Source organism: Microtus pennsylvanicus, chromosome 2 (genome assembly GCF_037038515.1).
Source record: "Microtus pennsylvanicus isolate mMicPen1 chromosome 2, mMicPen1.hap1, whole genome shotgun sequence".
Taxonomy (NCBI): domain Eukaryota; kingdom Metazoa; phylum Chordata; class Mammalia; order Rodentia; family Cricetidae; genus Microtus; species Microtus pennsylvanicus.
In genome coordinates this window covers 39,886,100-39,905,328 of record NC_134580.1, presented here as the reverse complement: position 1 = coordinate 39,905,328, position 19,229 = coordinate 39,886,100, and the positions used below count along the sequence as shown (strand labels likewise).

At 47.7% G+C, this 19,229-nt stretch overlaps 1 protein-coding gene across 1 annotated transcript in view; it reads left to right on the top strand.

The window, feature by feature from the left end:
• Positions 1-19,229, top strand: part of Tg (thyroglobulin) — a 182,859-nt gene that overhangs the window by 45,345 nt on the left and 118,285 nt on the right. The window contains exons 23-29 of the mRNA XM_075960884.1: positions 938-1,054; positions 2,365-2,480; positions 4,625-4,733; positions 8,967-9,158; positions 12,243-12,410; positions 17,720-17,785; positions 18,537-18,617. Of these exons, the coding sequence (XP_075816999.1) occupies positions 938-1,054; positions 2,365-2,480; positions 4,625-4,733; positions 8,967-9,158; positions 12,243-12,410; positions 17,720-17,785; positions 18,537-18,617 (849 nt within the window). The remainder of the gene's footprint in view (positions 1-937; positions 1,055-2,364; positions 2,481-4,624; positions 4,734-8,966; positions 9,159-12,242; positions 12,411-17,719; positions 17,786-18,536; positions 18,618-19,229) is intronic.

The window sequence follows — 19,229 nt, the reverse complement described above, 5'->3', positions numbered from 1 at the left end:
TGTTTTCTGCTTCCTCATTAAAGACATGGATGTATTGACCTACACAGAACAATGTAGATGCAAAACTTGTTTATAATGGATTGTATATATATAATAATGAGCACCTACATTCAGGTCTGTAATGATGACTGGGTGTGCTAAGGGGATTATACATAACATTTGTGTGTTTTGATTGAGGCCTGCAGTACAGGCACACTGGAGTTTTTGTGATTTGGAAGACAGTTCTCTTTCCTTGACTGTAACTCTTCCTACCCTTTGTGAGGAATGTGTTCCAAGTCACAAAGCTGCCGAAATTTGTCTGTTGTTCCTCCTCACTTGCCTAGTTCCCTGAGCAGGTGGCTCTGTGAGTCCCGCCAAATGGATCTCAAGTGTGTTGATGGTAGCTAGAGACACAGATGACAACCTATCACTTAAGGAAATACGGTCTGAAAAAATGCAGGAGCCACATGACTCGTCTCCAAATCTGCAAAACCTCATGTGCACATGTTTGCTTCGGCCTGTAAAAATAGCTTACCTCACTTCAGAAAGAACTCAGATTATTTTAAGGGAAGGATGATTTCAATGTAATCATCACGTAGTATAATTAGCATTCGAAGACAGGGACAGAGATGCTGCTTAGACAGGAAAAAAAACAGTCAGCAATGAGAAGAGATGAGATGAAAAGTCTACTATAACATGAGATCTTCCCTTTCCTTCCCGGGAATAGGGTGGGAGAAGGAGACCAGCGAGCTATACTGCTGAGAACTGTGAGTGAGGCAGCAGGCTGGAGCTCCTTTCTATGGCAATTGCACCATGTGAGACAGATATGTGACCAAGGGTGAGAATGGGTTCAGTGACATCCTGACCTTAACAGGACTCTAGCCTGACCTAATAGCTATGTGCAAAATGTCCTCAATACACTTCAGGCTTGGGTCTCATGGGTCTGTTTCATTTCCAGTGATGCAGAAATTCGAGAAAGTTCCAGAATCGAAGGTGATCTTTGATGCCAATTCTCCTGTGATAGTCAAATCCAAAGTCCCTGGTGCTGACTCCCCACTGGTACAGTGTTTGGCAGGTAAGCCATAAGGAAATGCACACATGGAGAGACAGGGCAAACCACATTATTCAATGGGATGAAAAATTTAATTAGTCAAAAACACAGGCAACTTGATTTATTAAATATCTGTGCAATTCCTAACTTCTCTGCCGTTTATCTCGTATCTACTAATTGCCACAAGTTGCACTGAATGTTGGAAAATAAAAATGTAGCCTCCTGTGTATCACCACGTACATATGCAATCTGTTCTGAGAGGTAGGAGTAGCAACTTTTGCTCATTGAACATGCCTCTCTACAGGGGCATCTATCACGCTACAGCCACCCCATAGTGATCCCAAGGCACGGGTGAGAAGAAGGTGTTGAGAGTGTCAGGAGATCATTCAATGGAATGGAGTTAGCAAGTGACAAGTCTTAAATTCAAACCCAGGCTAACAGATATTTTACAAGTGTGGCCGTGGCCACATACCTCTTCCAATAACAAAAAAAGTTGCAATTGTGGCCACAACCACATACCTCTTCCAATAGCAGACAAGTTGCACTTGTGGCCATGACCACATACCTCTTCCAATGGCACTCTGGACAAGGATCTACTTTGGATAACATCTCTGTTTAGGCTAAGTCTATGCTCTTGTTTGTATTGTGAACACAACGCAAAGGTAGGAACTAGAGGTCTAACAAAATTATCTGTAGAAGAGTGGTGTGTGGGGACTGGATGGACAGTGCCAAGGGAAAAGTTGTGCAGACATGAGGAGGCAACACCAGGACAACAGCCTTTGTAGGTACCTTGGAGGGTCGCTTGTCCCTGCGGAGTATTGCATAGGCACCCGTGTGCACCATCGCACTGTGACACAGCTTGGTTTGGAAAGACAAGGCAGCAGGCAAATGAAAAGGGGGTATAGAATTATATGGAGTGAGGTTAGCAGAGAGGACAAAGTCCTTTGGGAGCACCAGGAGATACTTTATCCAAGAGGGTGAAACCCAGTGCTTAAAGCAAGGGGACAGCAATAAACAGAAGTTAGAGTGAGACGACCTTGTCAGGAAGGTCGGGCAAGACAGGCTCTCCCACTCCAAGGCAACCAGTGCCAGCAGATCTTTGGATATCTTCAACCAGGAAAGTCATTTCCCATGCCTCTAGTATTTGGGTACAATGTGAGTATTTGTGTTTGGATGCTGTGAGTGTGTGTGTGTGTGTGTGTGTGTGTGTGTGTGTGTGTGTGTTTGGATAGTGGAGATATGTACAGGAGATGAAAGTGAGAACAGGTTGTGGGACTGTCCCATCCTCAGCATCATCTGAGAGTCCAGGGGTTACTCTCCCATGGTTCTTGCAGATTGTGCAGACGATGAGGCCTGCAGCTTCCTCACAGTATCCACAACGGGGCCAGAGGTTTTGTGTGACTTTTATTCTTGGACACGAAGCAACTTTGCCTGTGTGACTTCTGATCAGGTAAGTCGCCGCAGAGAGCTCTACTCCTTTTCCTCTGTGCTGAGCATGCCCTTGTGTTCCTGTGGAGGCAATCAGGTGACCCCGTGCCTGAAGATTGTCAAAGATGGTCAGTTCGGGAACTGTAGCTGTCCTGGGCCGGCGAGACTAAGGAAGTGACAGCAGGAGTAGTATAGCATCTGACCAATCAGGACAGCGCCTCAGTGTGAAGAAACCTCATCCTCTGCCATTGCTTACCTCATCAGGCAGCTTAGATCCTCATGCTAAGGGGTTATTGCCCAGAACCCCAAATACAATCTGACTCCTGAGCTCTGGACAACAGCATTGCTTCCTTTGTGGAAGTCAAGTGTGACTGTGCTTTGGAAATATAAAAAGGTTAGACATCCATCAGACCTACATGAGACTGCTGTTTCTACAAATGGAAGCTATTAGAAGATGAGAAGTTTTAGGTTGTACTGTTGCATTAGGGTAGAAGGGCATCCAGCCAAGATTAAGTCCCAGGTCCCAGGGTCCTAAATGCCTGATGTTGCAAGTCTCCACTTTACTATCCAGATTTTCATGGGTCCTCTTAGAAATGTCTACATATTGTAACCCTTTTTTAGTTTGTGTGTATGTGGACACAATTAGTCTTCTTTTCTTCCCCGACTCCCTCATGCATTTTGCATGTCTGCATCTTTTTATCGTGGTAGCCAGTCCACAGCGTGAGTATGTATGACCCACTTCAAATGCGTTCAGTTTAGGACACCCAGGTGCATGGTTGCTTTAAAGCATCACCGGCTCTGGACACAGCACTTGTCTGTGCCCATGAGTCAGAGTGTTCCCACATGATGCCCCGCCAGGTGCCTGGAGAGGGCTCCCCCACCCTGGAGTTTTAGCAGCTTGTTTGATGTAAATGAAATGCTGGCAGGACTCAGATTGAAATATAAGCCCCCCCCAACTTGTTTTCTGCTATTTAGTCTCTAGATCCTTCAGATACCACGCCCCCAGTAATAAATGACTATATACCCATATCACAGCAGGGTTGTGAGGATGGAGGTTGGAGGACAATTTCTGCTGTGAGCTTTCCTATGAACGGATATCGCTGCTGTCAGCGTTATACCCTCCCCAGTCTCTAGCTAGGCCAGCAGGAAGTTTCGCTGGGCTCTCAGTGCTGTCCTAAGGCGGGAGTGGGGCTTGGATGTTAGTTACATCTGATTGGTCCATCTCCTTGAGGGTTAGGACCCCATTCCTAGCTGCTCTCAGAGCCTTCCTGGCCCTGAAGCACCAACTCCTTTCAGATTTGGGAACCATAGTGCAGGAGTTCAGTCTCCCAAGTCTAGACGTCCATCTTGACTCCTGCCCAGGCAGGTAAAACAAAAAGGGATAAGAAAGGCTCTCACCATGCTGGGTCTCTACCTCAATCCCTTTCAGGTCTTCACCGTTCCTTCGTTCTATGCCCTCAATGGCCCTCCCTTCCCTCCTCAGGCCTTGGTCTCTTCTGTAAGAAAGCATGAAGAGACAGTGCTTTCAAGTAGCCTGTACTTAGTCTCTGCCCTAAAGAGCCCTCACGTGAAACTCCATGGCTGGCAAAATCCTGGAACAAACCACAGATGAGTGTGGTCAGCTTTGTCCCACCCACCCACCTGGCAGAATGGTTGAAAACCAATCAGGAAAGAGATCAAAGATGACCAAGAATGGGAGGTGCACTGGAGTCTGACTCACCTTCCCAAGCCTCAGAACCCACCTGTGGACAGACTGTGCACCTGCCAGGCTTCCCCTGAGCAGGCTCCTCCCACCTCCCCACTCCACCCACTGCCCATCTCACTGGAAAGAGTTCCTGGTCTCCAATTAGAGCCCCTTTCCTATTCAGTTTTTCTGGGAGGCTCTCCTAGGTCCTGCTTCTCTACAGAATCCACCCCCTCACCCCTGTCACAGACTCTTCACCAGCTGTATGTCTTTTGCAGCTGCCAGCACAGTTGATGGGAGAGTTTGCTGCTCCCACGGTGCCCCTCTAATAAAGCTGGAAGACCTAGAACCAGACATCCCCATGAACTTCCCTGGCAGCCCCTCGATAGATAACTGTGCTTATAGTTTAGTAAATATGTAACTGCCTTGCTGTAAACCATGGGGAATACTGGATAATAATGGGGCCCATTGTCCACTTCCAGGAACAAGATGCTGTGGGCAACTCCAAGGCAACCAGCTTCAGGAGCCTTATGTGCCAGGTGAAAGTGGGGGCTAGCGGTGCGGGCTCTCTGGCTGTGTATATGAAGAAAGGTAGGTGGAGCATGCTGGTGACTGACGCCATGAGAGACAGAAGGGGTGGATCTGGATGGGAGGGGAGGTGGGGGTATAAAGTTCTTAATAACTTTCCAAGGTCTGGGACCATGTGAATAACAAGAAATATTCTACTGTGTGTTCCACATCTCACTTTCCCATGTATCTTTTCTTTTTCTTTATGGAAACTTGAAAGTCCTCAGAAACACAGACTTCCTTTAATATTCCATGTATCTTTAAAAAATGACTTTTTTCTATCTATCTATCTATCTATCTATCTATCTATCTATCTATCTATCTATCAATCTATCTACATCATCTATCTTCTATCTCTCTACCTACTTACCTATCCTCTCTCTCTCTCTCTCTCTCTCTCTCTCTCTCTCTCTCTCTCTCTCTCTCTCTGTGTGTGTGTGTGTGTGTGTGCATGTGTGTGTGTGTAAGTTGGCGCACATACACCACAGGATGCATGTGGCAGTCAAAGAACAACTTGAGGAAGTCATTTTCTCTTTCCACCATATGGGTTTTAGAGAGCAAATGTAGGCTGGCAGCCTTGGCAGCAAGAGCCTTCGCCTACTGAGCTATCTTGCCGGCTCTTCACAGTCTCTCTGTCTGTTCCTGAAGAGCTGTGCTGGGGCCTCAGCATTCTTAAAATAGCACAGGGATAGCAGGAGGAAAGCCCGGGACCCTGGAAGTATGGGAGGGGTGAATAGCAAATGTCTCTAGTGTCCTGTGGCCTGCACCCCTCTGTCCTGCCTTGTTTACCCCCTGCTTCTCATCTGCAATGTCAGAGAGGGGCCAGCAGTATGCAGCTGGGTTCTGTGGCCTGTGGCTCCTTCCCCAGTCCTGTTTTCTGGACTATAGCTTTCCAGTGGTTCTGAGAGGCAAGATTTCTGACTTCCATGTCTGATTTCTACCTTGGAGGCAGCTGTGTGTACTGAACCCTCACAGGGCTAGCTGTTTGATCTCTGGAATCTTCCCAGATAGTCTAGACTTTAATGTTTATAGCAGTGAGATCTGAGTGTCAGGAAGGTTCAATGAGGTAGCCCTTGTTACCCCTGGAAACACTGCTTGGCAAGAACTGGAAAAGTGAGAATGCCTGTTGGCTGATGACCAGAAGGCAGGTAATGGAGGCAGGACTTGGGTTTTGAGGGTGGAGATGAGTGAGGTGGGGTTCTCTGAGGACTGCAGCTCTAGGCACATGGACTAGAGCACGCTGAAGCTTCAGCCTTGAGCTGGAAGCAGCTGGCATTAGATGGGCAGGTCACAGCCTCAGCTGACCCTACAGCATCCTTCATCCTGTGCAAGGACAAGCACGGTATTTTCTCCCTCACATCCCTGTCCCGATGGAACAGGGCATGTCTGCAGTACCAGCATCCTTTGTGTTGGCTTTCTCTGACCTACAACCAGGGCTGCTACAGCTTCTGCCTCAATGTGTAACTGTGTTCCTAACATCCATTTTTAAGTGTAACAAAGCTTAGAGATTGCTTTATTCTACCAATAAAAGCCAAAGCAAATAAGGCAACCCTAGCTAAAAATGTCCCTTGAAAACTGTAATTTAGCCTTTTATCACACTTAAAAATACAATTATGTTTAAGTGCTTGTTGCTCTGTGCCTCCTCCTGTCTCCTGGAAGTTTATATTTGGATTACAAGGGAAAGTGAGAACCTTTTTTGCAGTCAAACTCAACCTAGGGCAGAAATTGGCTCGGTGCTTTATTTTGCTTTCTGTCTGTTTAAAGCCAAGATGTGTTCCCGCTGTACTGGAAGTGGTAGGCAGCTGGACTCAACCTCCTGTGTTTACTCCACCTCCGATCAGACTATTTCCCACTTCTACTTTAAGCTCAGTTCTTTTTTTCAGCATGCTAATAATACAGGAGGAAATAACACATGTTCTAAACAGTCCTCACTCGCTAAGGGCCTTGTTGTCCAGTTCCACCCCTCACCCTAAGTCACTTGTGTGATGGAACCAAAAGAGGGGGGGTTAGAAACTCCCAGTTTTATACAATGTCCAACATCTCCTGCTCCTTACCCAGTTGAGGTCTATGGTCCTGCAACCTGTGAGAGGAGCATGCGATCCTTAGCATCACAGGAAACCAATGCTAAGAAACTCCTGTTATGGGCTAGCCCAGCCCTCAAACAAAAGACGAGATCTGGAAAGGGGATGCATCCAACTACCCACTACATCCGGGTGAAACATCCTTCACATATGATCACTGGGACCTTCTCTATTGTGGAGAACACAACAGCTGTATAGAGCATATAGCCTTGCCGTGTCCTGAACTTCTCACTAGGCCTCAGAGGACTATATGGGCTTTAGTGAGTGACCCAGTGGCTAAAACTGTGAGCAGAACATAACACTGAACGAGAGAGAATGAATTCAGTGAGGAGAACATTTTGTAGCATGTGATGTTCTCAGAGTGAGGAGGAGAGATGGGACCAAAGTGAACATGTACAACTTTAGCAGTCAGGGGAGGGGGGCTCTAGAAGAGATGGCATTGCGAGTGATACTCAAAAACTAGGAGGAAGCCTATTGTACAGCAATTGAGAGTCTTCTGTGACATGTGCCCTATGTGAAGGACATCCAGGTCAGCCTTAACTCTGGCCTTGGCACCAGGAAGTGCTGGCCAGTAGAACTGCAGCCTGAGAACCTAGGCAATGAAAAGGGCAATCAGCAGTCACAGGGCACCACTGTGCCTTCAGATGGCGGTGGCAGCATAGCTCTGATCTAATGAAATCGATGTTCAGACAGTGACGTCTGGCTGGAAGCTCATGGTGCATGTATCTGGGAGCTGATGTGTGAACATTTTCTCCCATAGCTTAAATACAGTGGGGGTGTGGAGTCTTTTCTAAAGGCCCAAGCAGGGCGTAAATGCAGAGGAGGAGTGGCAAGTCCTAAGGTGACAAACAGGATGTCTCCTTTAAGGGGACCTGGGCTCCACTGCGGGATGGTAGCAACTTTCCATGGGGTAGGAAGCAGATGGGGCTGAATGGGTCCATGCTTGGAGGGAAGAGATGCTGGCATTTTGGAGAGTGTACAACACCTGTTGGGCATCTGCTAGCCCTGGGATCATTGCATAGCTCTTTTCTATGCAGTTTGTCTCCATTCAATGTCTGTGAGGAGAAGGGTTCTTAGGCCTGCGTGTAGGCGAGGAAGCAGAGGCCCAGAGGATCCTGGCATTTGTGTAGTAAGGAGCCATCAGGGTCTTCCCTTGGGACCTTCAGAATCTGAGGCTGGGCCAAAAGCCTCTGCAGTGTCTCTAGAAATGAGAGTCAGTGTAGGCCTGGACAGCCGCTGGGCTACTGGAAGTCAGTACAGGAAAAGCATGGACACCTCTGCCACCTGAACCTGCTGTAGACCAGGGACACCAATTCACATCACAGACTAAGGCTCTCTCCTCAGAATAGCATGAGCACAAGAATAAGGCAACACACTCACACTGTATAGATTGGTGCTCTAAGGAGAACTAGAATTAGGAACAGGCAAGCCCCAGAGCAAGCCACTTTTAATCAGAGGGTTAGCAGAGACAATATGACCCTGCTAAATTAGCCGATGGCTTAATGACAGAAAAAGGTGTGCTGAGTTCCTTAGAAACAGCTGTTTTGGACAGTGGGGAAAGCAGCTTGAAAAGCAGGTGTCAGCAGGGGCTGAGTGATGGTAGGTCACATAGTGAAGCGTCGTGTGTTAGGGACTTTGGAAGTAAGAACCTAAGGCAGGCTGAAAGCAAGAGGCTAGACCCCTTAGCCTGCAGCTGCCTTTCTACTCTAAGCTCCTCTGTCGATGTTTGGTATAACAGGATGGAGGAGCTAGCATCCATTGTGACTTCTGAATGATGGCAGCCTAGTTTCCTTGTCTGCCGCTGCCATGTGTTCAGGCTTATCTATGTTACATACATGAAGCAATAAATAAGAAATGAGATAGTATGGGGTGCAGTGTCTATGCAGACATTGTTGCCACATCAGAATAATCAAAGGAACAGCACATGCAGTTTTCTAGGTGTGCTGATATTCACAGGTATAATGTGTATGGTCCAGGTAAATGGCTTTGAGGTCCATGTGTGGCAGTCATATCCTCTCTATGTACAGAGGTTTCATGCTCAGAGAGAATCCTGTCTTGGTTGCACAGTGTTCCCCGCACACATGGGCCATACTCAGTGACTTGATTGAGATCAGAGAGCTCTGCTCAACCCCACAGGGTTCTGAGGTCTTTTCAGACTCTTTCTGCCTCTCTTTAGGGCATGAATCCACTGCAGCTGGTCAGAAGAGCTTCGAACCAACAGGTTTTCAAAACGTGCTCTCTGGGCTGTACAGCCCTGTGGTGTTCTCAGCCTTGGGAGCCAACCTGACAGACGCACACCTCTTCTGTCTGCTTGCCTGCGACCGTGACTCGTGCTGTGATAGCTTCATCCTCACACAGGTCAAAGCAGGTATGGCTGACTGGAGGGCTGGGCCTACCCAGGGGTATGGGGCACCTGGAGACTATGCTGAGAAGAAGTGACGATTTCCTTAGGTCTCAAATAGAGTATATATGTTAACTTGGTGAATCAAAGAGGTTATGATAGTCCTGGGTAGAGTAAGAAAGAGAGTATGTTAGAAGTCAGTTCATGATGAAGAGGAGGAACTTCAGGTTGGCTGTGATCCCCAGAACAGAGAGAACAAGCAGTTGTCAACCATGGCTTAGGAAGGAGCAGCAGGGAGAAGGCGCATCAAGGGAACCTTTCCAGCTGCACTAGCAAGCGTTTTCATCTTGAGAACACCTGGGAGCCATGGAAGGCTTAAAGCCAGTAAGGGTTGTGGTCACATTTGCCTTTGAAGCCAGCACTCTGATTGAAGTGTAGAAAAAGTGACAGATGATGTTCACTTGGGTGTGGAGGGGTCAAGAAGGTGAGAAGCTATGCAGAAGACCGGGTGGCCTGGACTAGGGTGGTCGCAGTGGGGTGAGGAAAATAAGGCAAATTCAAGAGGACTCTGGGGATGGAAAGAAGAGGTTTGTGGCTGGCTCTCCTGGTGGGATTTGGCTCTGTAGTCAGTAATGAATAGCAGAAACACCAGGTTATCTATCGCACGGCCTCAGAGGGAGACTTAGAGAGCTCAGGAGTCCGCCTGGACTTGACACACATTTGAGACATTTACAGAATGTGGCTCATCTTGGATGCAAAGCTCCAGGGCCCAGAGGGGCCGCGTGGATGAAAGAGGATAAGCAGTAGCCTCAGAGTGAACAGAAGACAGAAACCACCTGGTGACATCGGACATTGTGGGACTAGGGCAGGGGATGTGGCTCAGTTATTAGAATGATTGTCATGTATGCATGTGGCTCTGGTCTCCATGATTAGCACCACATAAAGCCAGGTTTGGAAGTGCACACCTGCAATCCTACTAAGGAGGTGGAGGAAGGGAATTAGAAGTTCAAAGTCATTGATATAGAGGGCTGCCTAGGATACATTAGACCCTGTCTTTTTTTAAAATAAAAAATAAAAGGTTTGAGTGCAGGTGAGAATTCTGGGGAGACAAAAGGTGATGGGTGAGAAGATGTGCAGTGTGTCAGACCCTGGTGAATACTTGGAAGAAAGGTAGAGCCACTAGGCAGGGAGAAAGAGACCCAGGGCTTCTAAAGGTAACCGAACGAGGGAGGGCAGTGCATGCAGGGAGCCTTGACTGTCCCTCATGCTGCTTCAGCTCCAGGAAACATCCATTGGAAGGTGCCCAGCTGAGTTCCTTGTGGTCAGTAGTGGTAAGAATGAAACTGGTTGGTTTTGTCATTTTCATTGGAACAGGGTCTTGATTATCCCAAGTTGAAATTTTTCTAGGTAGCCAAGGATGACTTTGAACTTGTGACCTTCCTCTTCCCACGTCTTTAGTGCTGGTGTTACAGGCATGCTCCAATAGGCATGTAATGCTTATGGTACCAGGGACTGACCCCTGGCCTTTATGCATGCAAAGCAAGCGCTTTACTAAGGAAGCTGCTTTCTCAGGCCCGGAACGAGACTGTTTTGTTGAAAAGATGGTTAGAACAACTTCATTCCTAACTGTCCTGGCCTTAGACCTACAATTATACAATGTGGGTTCACGTTAGTGTTTAGATGGGCAAACCATTCAGTGCCCCCGATGTGGGCATCAACACATGTCTTCCTGCACACCCATTTGGAAAGTCTGCCTTCAAAGCCAGGTTGCCTCCTTGAGATAAACATGTCTTCTGTGGGCACCAGTTTCTCCAGATGCTGTGTTACTCACCAGACCACGTGATTATTCCATGTGGAAACACTGACTTCATTTTCCCTAGGATCATATATGAAGGATCATTTTGTTCTGTGGAGCAGTGAGCCTTCCAAGCCCTGTTTTCCACGACACAGTGGTTGGCAGCCTGCTGGCTGTTCCCTCCAAGTCTAATTAGTGAGCTGTGAATTACCCTGAACCCAACATCTTACCTACCCCTACCCACAAATGCAGTGCCAGAAACTGGGCCCTTGGGTCCTGCCTAAACCACCTGGCTGTCTTTCCAGACTCATCCGGTCCTGTGGGTGGTTGGGAGTTTTAATTTAGAGGGCTTTGGCTAGACCTACTGAGGTCTGGAAACAGAATCCCGCTACATCCTCCACCACAGCCTGCAAAGTCATTTAGCTTTCTTTTAAATCCCTCCTTTCCCTCTCCCCTCCTAGCTGCCCCTCACGAAAGCTGCCAGCCACCTCCTACCTCCTCTGGCTTCTTACCTCCAGCTCCCAGTGAATGGCTATGTTTTCAATAGAAAGCAGTTAGTGACGATTCATGATGCTTGAAACCTGCATTGATTGAAGTGGGGGATACTGGGAAGAGGGACTTGGGGGCTCCCATGACCTGAGGTTCAAGTGTCACTGGAGCTGGAGGGTGTGACCAGCAAGTAACAAGTCCCTACCACACAGGAACATGAGTAACACAGGGACATGTAGTGCTAGTAGAGGAAGCTGTTTGATTTCCTTCTGAACTGGGGGTCGGAGAACAAGAGCACCAGCTTCTGCCTGCATATTCTGATTCTCTTCTCTCTCTCTCTCTCTCTCTCTCTCTCTCTCTCTCTCTCTCTCTCTCTCTCTCTCCAACCCAGTCTGCTCCTTAGTGGGGCTTCGGCTGCCTCCACTCTTTCACTATTGCTCAGACACTAGAAAGAAAAACCGCTTCTCCTTTTGTGGTGTCTCAGTGTCCCCCTCTGTGAAATTAGGGTATCCAATGAGGTCAGTGACTCTTGAATCTGGCTCTACACCAGATTCTTCTGTGTGCTTCTTGTGAACACTGACTCTCCAGTAGCACCTCACCCCCCGTGTGACCAGACGATGAAGTCCACAGCTGGTACACTCTCCCTGTGTAGTGTATCAGTGCCACATAAGGACCTCTGAGGCCATCTTCAGAACGAGATTTGAAAGCAGACTCCAGTACCCCAGTGTCCCTCTCCCATCCTCGGGAATTGTCCGGGCTCTCAGAAAACAGGAAAGCTATGCAGGGCCCCAATGGTTTCCTTCACACTGGCCTCTCCTCTCTGACAGGGCCCACTATCTGTGGACTTCTCAGCTCTCCTGACATTCTGGTTTGCCACATCAATGACTGGAGGGATGCCGTTGATACTCAGGCCAATGGTACATGTCCCGGAGTGACATATGACCAGGGGAGCCGCCGGATGGCCTTGAGTCTGGGAGGCCAAGAGTTCCTGCAGGGTAAGCCTCTACTTTTTTCCCCTTTTCGTCATATTTCCAAGTTCCTCTTCTCACCAGTGGGGCCTCTGCTAACTTCTGAGGTACAGTTCTGCATCCCGAGACCCCATACCTCTCCTCAGCTATAAATCTCCCAGGACACAGGTACATCCTCCTTATGCTGACCTCTCTTCTCCAGAATGAGTAGTCTCCATTTATAAAAAGGGAAAGGCACCCATGATATTGCACAGAAAATTGCTGGCTGAGTTCAGTGCTATCCCAGCAAAACGTTTAGTTGATTCAGCTCGCAAAGCTGAAGGCTAGCTGGGGCCAAGACACCTCATGAATCTAGCATGCCTGGCTGCTAGCTAGTCAGTCCTGCGCCAGCTGGGGCCAGGCCTGCTGCTGCCGGTCTTGCCCTGCTTGGGACGAGTGTGTTCATTTCCTGCAGGTGGCAGAAGCAGGGCAGAATACGAATGAAGGGCAAGGCCTGCGAAAGTCCGGATACACTCGTCTGGTGCATAAACAAACCACACGGGGAAACTAGAAGCCAAAAGACGGGAAATAGTGTTTCACTAGTGGGAGGTGTTGCTAAGTCTCATGTAAAGTATCTGAAGCTAAGTAAGGGTGGAGGACTATAGTGAGATACCCTGGGCATTTTCCCTGGGAGGTTCAGAACCTCGGTGTTACACCTAATGCCCTGCCCGTCTAATCACAGGAGCACGGGGGCAGACGTGTTACAGGTGAGGATAAGCAGCGAGCAGAAAGAACAGATGAGCCTGGGATGTTTCCTTCTCCCATTTACTGAAGCTCTTCCTACTTTTCTGTAAGATACGTAAGCGTTAGAGACAGCAGGCTGGCCTCAATCCACAGGGGTGGCTGGTGGGTTTCCGAGGTCTCCCTGGGCCAGTCAGACGGCCTTTCTGCTTTCTTGCCTGGCTGCCCCTCTTAGCAGGCCCAGGAGAGAGAAAAAGGTTTCGTTTGCAGTCCTAAACTGGCCCTGGCTAGGCCAGTGCTGTTCACAGGGTTAGGCACAGCAGGGCCAGTGTCACCCAGAACTGGTTAAACATGCAAAGTCTCAGGGCCCCATGCCAAAGAGGCTAAGGAATCTGTTTTCTGAGAAGCAGTTCTGATAATGTGTAAACCTGTTGCCTGCTAGGTTGGAGCATAGGCTAGGAGTATCCTGGAAACAAAATAGTTCATTGTACTGTTAGGTCAGACAGTAGCAAGACTGAGACCTGCACATGCACAGTGGTTCAAGAAAGGCACCGCTGGTGTGGTCTTGGCCATCTTACCGCTGAGGGGAAGCAGGGACATGGGAGTTAGGACACCCCCCCTAGGGAAGTTTTGCCTGAAATGGGCTCAGGGTGTCTTAGCCACTCCAATAGTGTCAGGCACACAGGGAGAGCTTTGGACAATGTTGTGTCTTTTTTTTTTAACTCATGCTGATACCAAGGCCAATATATAGCATGTATGTTGCTCTTTGGAGAATCACGTATGCCTCAATAATTCTTGGACTCATGACATAGAGCATAAAATCCAGTGTAGAAAACACCTAGGAAGTCCAGTTGGCACACACAACCAAAGCCTGGAGATACACATTGAAATCTGGCAGCCTTCCAGAGAGCCTAACTCACTTCTTTTGGGGTAAACAGAATCCAATGGCTTATTTGCGGGATGGCTGCTTCACAGATGCTCTTCATTACTCTGAGAGGTGCCCAGGGTGAGAACAGGCATTTCAGGAAAGACATGTGATGAGCTGGCAGCCGTAAGTCAGTGGACTGCTTAACCAGGACATGTGCTTGGTGTGTGCCCAAGGAGCCAGGAATGCGCCCTGGACTCGCCTCCACTCGGAGGGGTGACAATGGAGGAAGGGCCTTTGTGTGTGTGTGTGTGTGTGTGTGTGTGTGAGAGAGAGAGAGAGAGAGAGAGAGAGAGAGAGAGAGAGAGAGAGAGAGAGAGAGAGAGAGAATCAGAGGACAAACACCTTGGCTGTCAGTCCTTAGGTGCCTTTCATTTTTGTTTGAGACAGGGTCTCTGGGGTCTTACTGAGGCTAAGCTAACTGGACAGTTCCAGGAATCTGCCCTTTTCTCGCTAACACCTCACTATCACTGCAACTGCAAGTATTTTCCTAGTTTATTAAATGGGTTTTAAGGATTGGACTCAGGTCATCACATTCATGACGCAAGTGATTTATCAACTGAGAAATCTCTCCAGCCCACCTTTGGCGTTTTCAATGCAGTGTGTGTGTGTGTGTGTGTGTGTGTGTGTGTGTGTGTGTGTGTGTGTTCATTCTAGGGCTTTCTTATTTCCTATTTATTCTGATCAAATGTATAAGACAACCTTTGGTTTATAATCCTAGGGGCATACCTCAGGCTGCCCTGACGTCTTTTTTAATAAAGCACCTTCTCAAACAGAAACAAACAAACTCTATCTTCATCAAAGTTCACCGAGGGCCAACCCCTTTCTTCTCATTCCACAATTTCACAGAGGCCAGCTGAATTGCAGAGTTAGCAGATCCATGAACCAAACCCCATTGTGAATGCTTGTTCCGTGCTGGGCCTGCCAGGTCACAGTCTTTCCAAGTCTGAAAGAGAATCGCAATGATGGTCCTGGGGACTGCTCAGAGAGTTAAAAGGCATGGCAGGAGGCACACAGAGGCAAGGAGCTGCATGAATTGTTTGCATTCCAAATTCCTGTAGTTGAGCCCCACATTCTCCCTCCAAAGTTCTGTGACCTTCTTCAAGCACTTAGCTACCCTGAGCCTCAGGGTGACCCTCTGTGAAGTCTGAACACTTTATGTAATGGAACGAAGTGCCAGCATGCTGTACAGACAGCAAAAACAGCTTTGTTTTCTAAGGTCCCACTCTCTGGTCATTTACCTGTGCCCCAGAGCAACCCTCACTAGGGTGGATTGCTTCTGTTTCTTGGCTAGGTGTCGATGTCAGAGTTGAGTCCAGCAGAGACCTGGTCGTGGGTCAGGCAGGCTTAGATCTGTATTGGAAAGCTAATATGGCTAGGCTCCCAGTTGTAGGAAACAGCAGCTCAGTAGAATGCATGACCTTCAGACAGGAAGCTCACCGAAGTCTGCTTTGCATGATTGCCTTCCAGATCCTTTGGATCTCCTGCCGAGGCAAACCTGACCCAGATAGTATACTTCAGAACTGAGTGTGTTGTCCTGCTCATTAATGCTCACTATGGCTCAACCTTTGAACCTCCAAGTTGTTGTGCAAACTCCCCACCATGCCCTCTAGGGCCACTTTCTACTCCCGAGGTCCACATGTGATTTCCCGAAAACAGAAAATGCTTTCAAGTCATCTGTGGTTACAGCAGCAGATTCTTTGGCATCTGTGATAACTGGGAATTCCTCTGCTCGGATGCCACTGCAAAGCCTCTCTCCTGGACTCCGTCTGAATGCCAGTTCACGGCAAGCTCTGCTTCAAAGATGGCAAAGGGAAGATATTAAAAGGCTACTGCAAAAGGAGCAGAGGGATCAAGAAGGAATGGGGTGGCCACCCATAAGTTGGTAGCGGTCTTCACATGTTATCACCACAGCCCTCTGGTGTATCCCTCATAACCAAAAACCCCAGGCACATGGGAGGCAGCAGGCCAGGTACTGGGTGCAAAGGCTGCAAAGGTTTCCATTGCCAAGGCCAAGAAGCTCCCCAGCTAGCTAAACAGATGGGCATGGGCATTTCTAAAGCAGTGTTGACCAAGGTTTCTGTCCTGCCTAGTCCTACAGTCGTTAAGTCTCAAAGACTCAAACAGAGGTCTACATTAGTTACAAACTGATTAACCCATTAGCTCAGTCTTCTTTATAACTTATATTAGCCCATAATTCTTGTCTATGTTAGCTACGTGGCTTGGTATCTTTTTCTGTGAGGCAGTCACATCTTGCTTCCTCTATGACTGGATCACTATTGCAGACTGAAACTTCCCTCTTCCCATTGCCACACCTCTACTTCCTGCCTGGTTGCCCTTGCTCTGCCTCTACTTTCTGCCTGGCTACTGGCCAATTAACATTTTATTAAAAATAATACAAGTGACAGGATAAAAGACCATTGTCCCACAGCAGCACAGACCTGCACTTTGGCTTCTTAGATTGGTAGGACTGTTGACTTTGCAATGCTCAAGTAGAACCCTTTTGCTCAGCAGCTAGGAACTAGCTAGGTTCTAGGATCACTTAACCCATCTACAGCTGATTTCTGTTCCCCACAACCAGAATAAATACATAAATAAACATGCTCACCATCAACCCACAGAGAACCAAGAGATGATTTGGTACAATTTGACCCCATGGCAGGTGTACATGGGAAGTTTCTCCCTCAAGCTATTAGGGGTGTGTGCCAGATGAGAGTGCTCTGTGCCTGAGACTGAGCAGGGGAAAAAGAGGAACACTTACCACCAAGAGGTTGTGAGAACTCTAGCTTTATCCGGTGTGGCACCAGGGAAGGAGAACTTCCTAGAAAAGAGAGGGGACTAGCTGGAGTGGTAACAGGAGAGAAATGGGGAAAAGGAGAGGATATGAGGCTTTGTCAAGACAACATAGATGATAAACATCATTGAAAATGTCTTTATAAAGCCCATAACTATATATAATGAATATGTGCCAATAAAAAATTAAAGAATAGTTAGTAACATTAACAACAAAACTAAATAAAAAAAAGTTGCCAATGATTGAATATGTATCCCATGTGTAGGATCTAAGAGATAACTTCTGTAGAGTATTGCCATCATTCAGTTGCCAGGCCCAGTTAATTTTTACATTTATTGATTTGTGTATTTGGTGTGTATGTGTGTGCATGTGTGTGTGCATACATGTGTATATTGCATGAGCACACATGCCACCATGTGTAAGGTCAGAAGAGGACAACTTGACAACTTGACTGGGTTAGTTCTCTCCTTCTACCATATGGGATGTGCGGATCAAACTGAGAACTCAAGCCTTGGGAGCACATGTCCTTATGACCCACCCTGCTGATCCAGCTTCCTTAAGGAGGTCAGAATCTCAGCAGTTTGATGTCAGAAAATACCCACAATGGGACCTCGTAAATACTTTGTTTTCTTTAAGCCATCCCTTAACTGCTTGAGTCTTGCTCCTGTGTTGTAGGCTTGTGACCCTCCCACATTAGTCTGTCTGGTGCCCTGCGCTGGATTCCTGAAGTCTGACCAGGTGCTGGGATGGCACTCCATGAAGCTTTGAGGGATCCTGTGTAGAGAACAGAGTCAAGCCAGGAAAATCTTGGGGAGAGGGGTTGATGAGGCGATTGTAAAGGTGGGTGACCAGTGAGAGCAAGCACCAGCAAGGCTCATAAATGGCAATCTTCTGCAGGTCTGCCGCTCTTGGAAGGCTCTCAAGACACCTCTATCAGCTTCCAGCAGGTGTACCTCTGGAAAGGTGAGCTCCAAGGTGGGGAATCAGGGGTGACAGGACAATCGCTTCCTGAGTTTGGTCCCAGTTTGAATCCACAAGGTATTCTGCTTTCAGTGAAAGTAAAATGCAGACCTATGTTCTATGGGCTTGCTCTCTATGGAGCAGAAGGGCTCCCATTCCTCATCAGAGGAGACACACAGGCTAAAAGAATGGTATGAGAAAAGCCTCCAAAAGATGGGGAAGGCAGGAAATGCTTGGTTCTGGGGACATGGAGTTCACCACTACAGGCTGCCTTTATCAGCAGAGTGGGCTGTTGTAAACCTCAGGAAGCATTTCCCCAGGGAACTTGGCCCCATGAGCCTCTGCTTCCTGGGGCTCAGGGTGATCGAATGTGACCTAGGTGATTGTTGCTATGGGGTTTAATTAAACTTTTTAAATCCTGCCTTTCCTTCTGACCCTCTAAGAGTCTTGGGATGAGTTCTTCTCCCTCACTGAGTCTCATTTCTCAGAGGATGCATGTGAACCTTCTTCATCCCCATCAAGGGTGTTGTGAGCATATATGAGCATCTTTAAAGGGTAAAGGTTAATAGTTACAGTGTCACAAGCAGTCTAGTTCTAGCCCTGAGAGATTGGCCAGAGTTAGGTGCAGGACCAAACCTGCTCACCTGAGTGGCTGGATCTGCGCCTGTCTCGTGCTGAGTTCCTGGTTGTGGGATGTGACGATTGCTATGTGGCTGCCTCATCATTACCAGGGGTCTTATTTTCTTCTTCCTAGAGTCTGATATGGGGTCCCGGCCTGAATCCATGGCATGTGGAAAGGACGTGGCGCCGAGGTTAGACCCTCCAGCAGAAGCAGGTATTACCTCTAAAGAGTTCATACAGTTGGCTCCTGCAGACAAGATAATGGCATTCAAGGTCTAATCAATGAATGGGCCTCTTATTTTTACTCCATTCTGAAGCCTTGGAGCAGTGGTTCTCAATCTTCTTAATGCTGCATTCCTTTAATAAAATTCCTCATGTTGTGGTGACCCCCAACCATAAAATTATTTTTGTTGCTACTTCATAAATGTAATTTTGCTACTGTTATGAAGTGTAATGTAAATATCTGGTATGTGACCCAAGGGGGTTGTGACCCACAGGTTGAGAACCACTGAGATCCTTACAAAACACCAAATTCTGCCCCTAATCTAATTATTCCCTCACAAATACAGAGACTCCTGAAGTGTGCAGTAAGAACAGAATGTAAGGAAGCTTCATTGCCCATTCTCAATGCTGCAGAAACAGGAACAAACACAAGAGCTATAGCAGGAGCAATTGCCTGCTTAATGGGCAGAATTTAACAGAGCATTTTCGGGATCCCAGCGTCTCAATCCTGTAGGCCTAGAAAAAAATGTTACTATGTGTCAGAAAATGTCAACCCACTCGAAATGAACAGTCTGTAAGGGGTCATGGCAGGCAGGGGACGAGT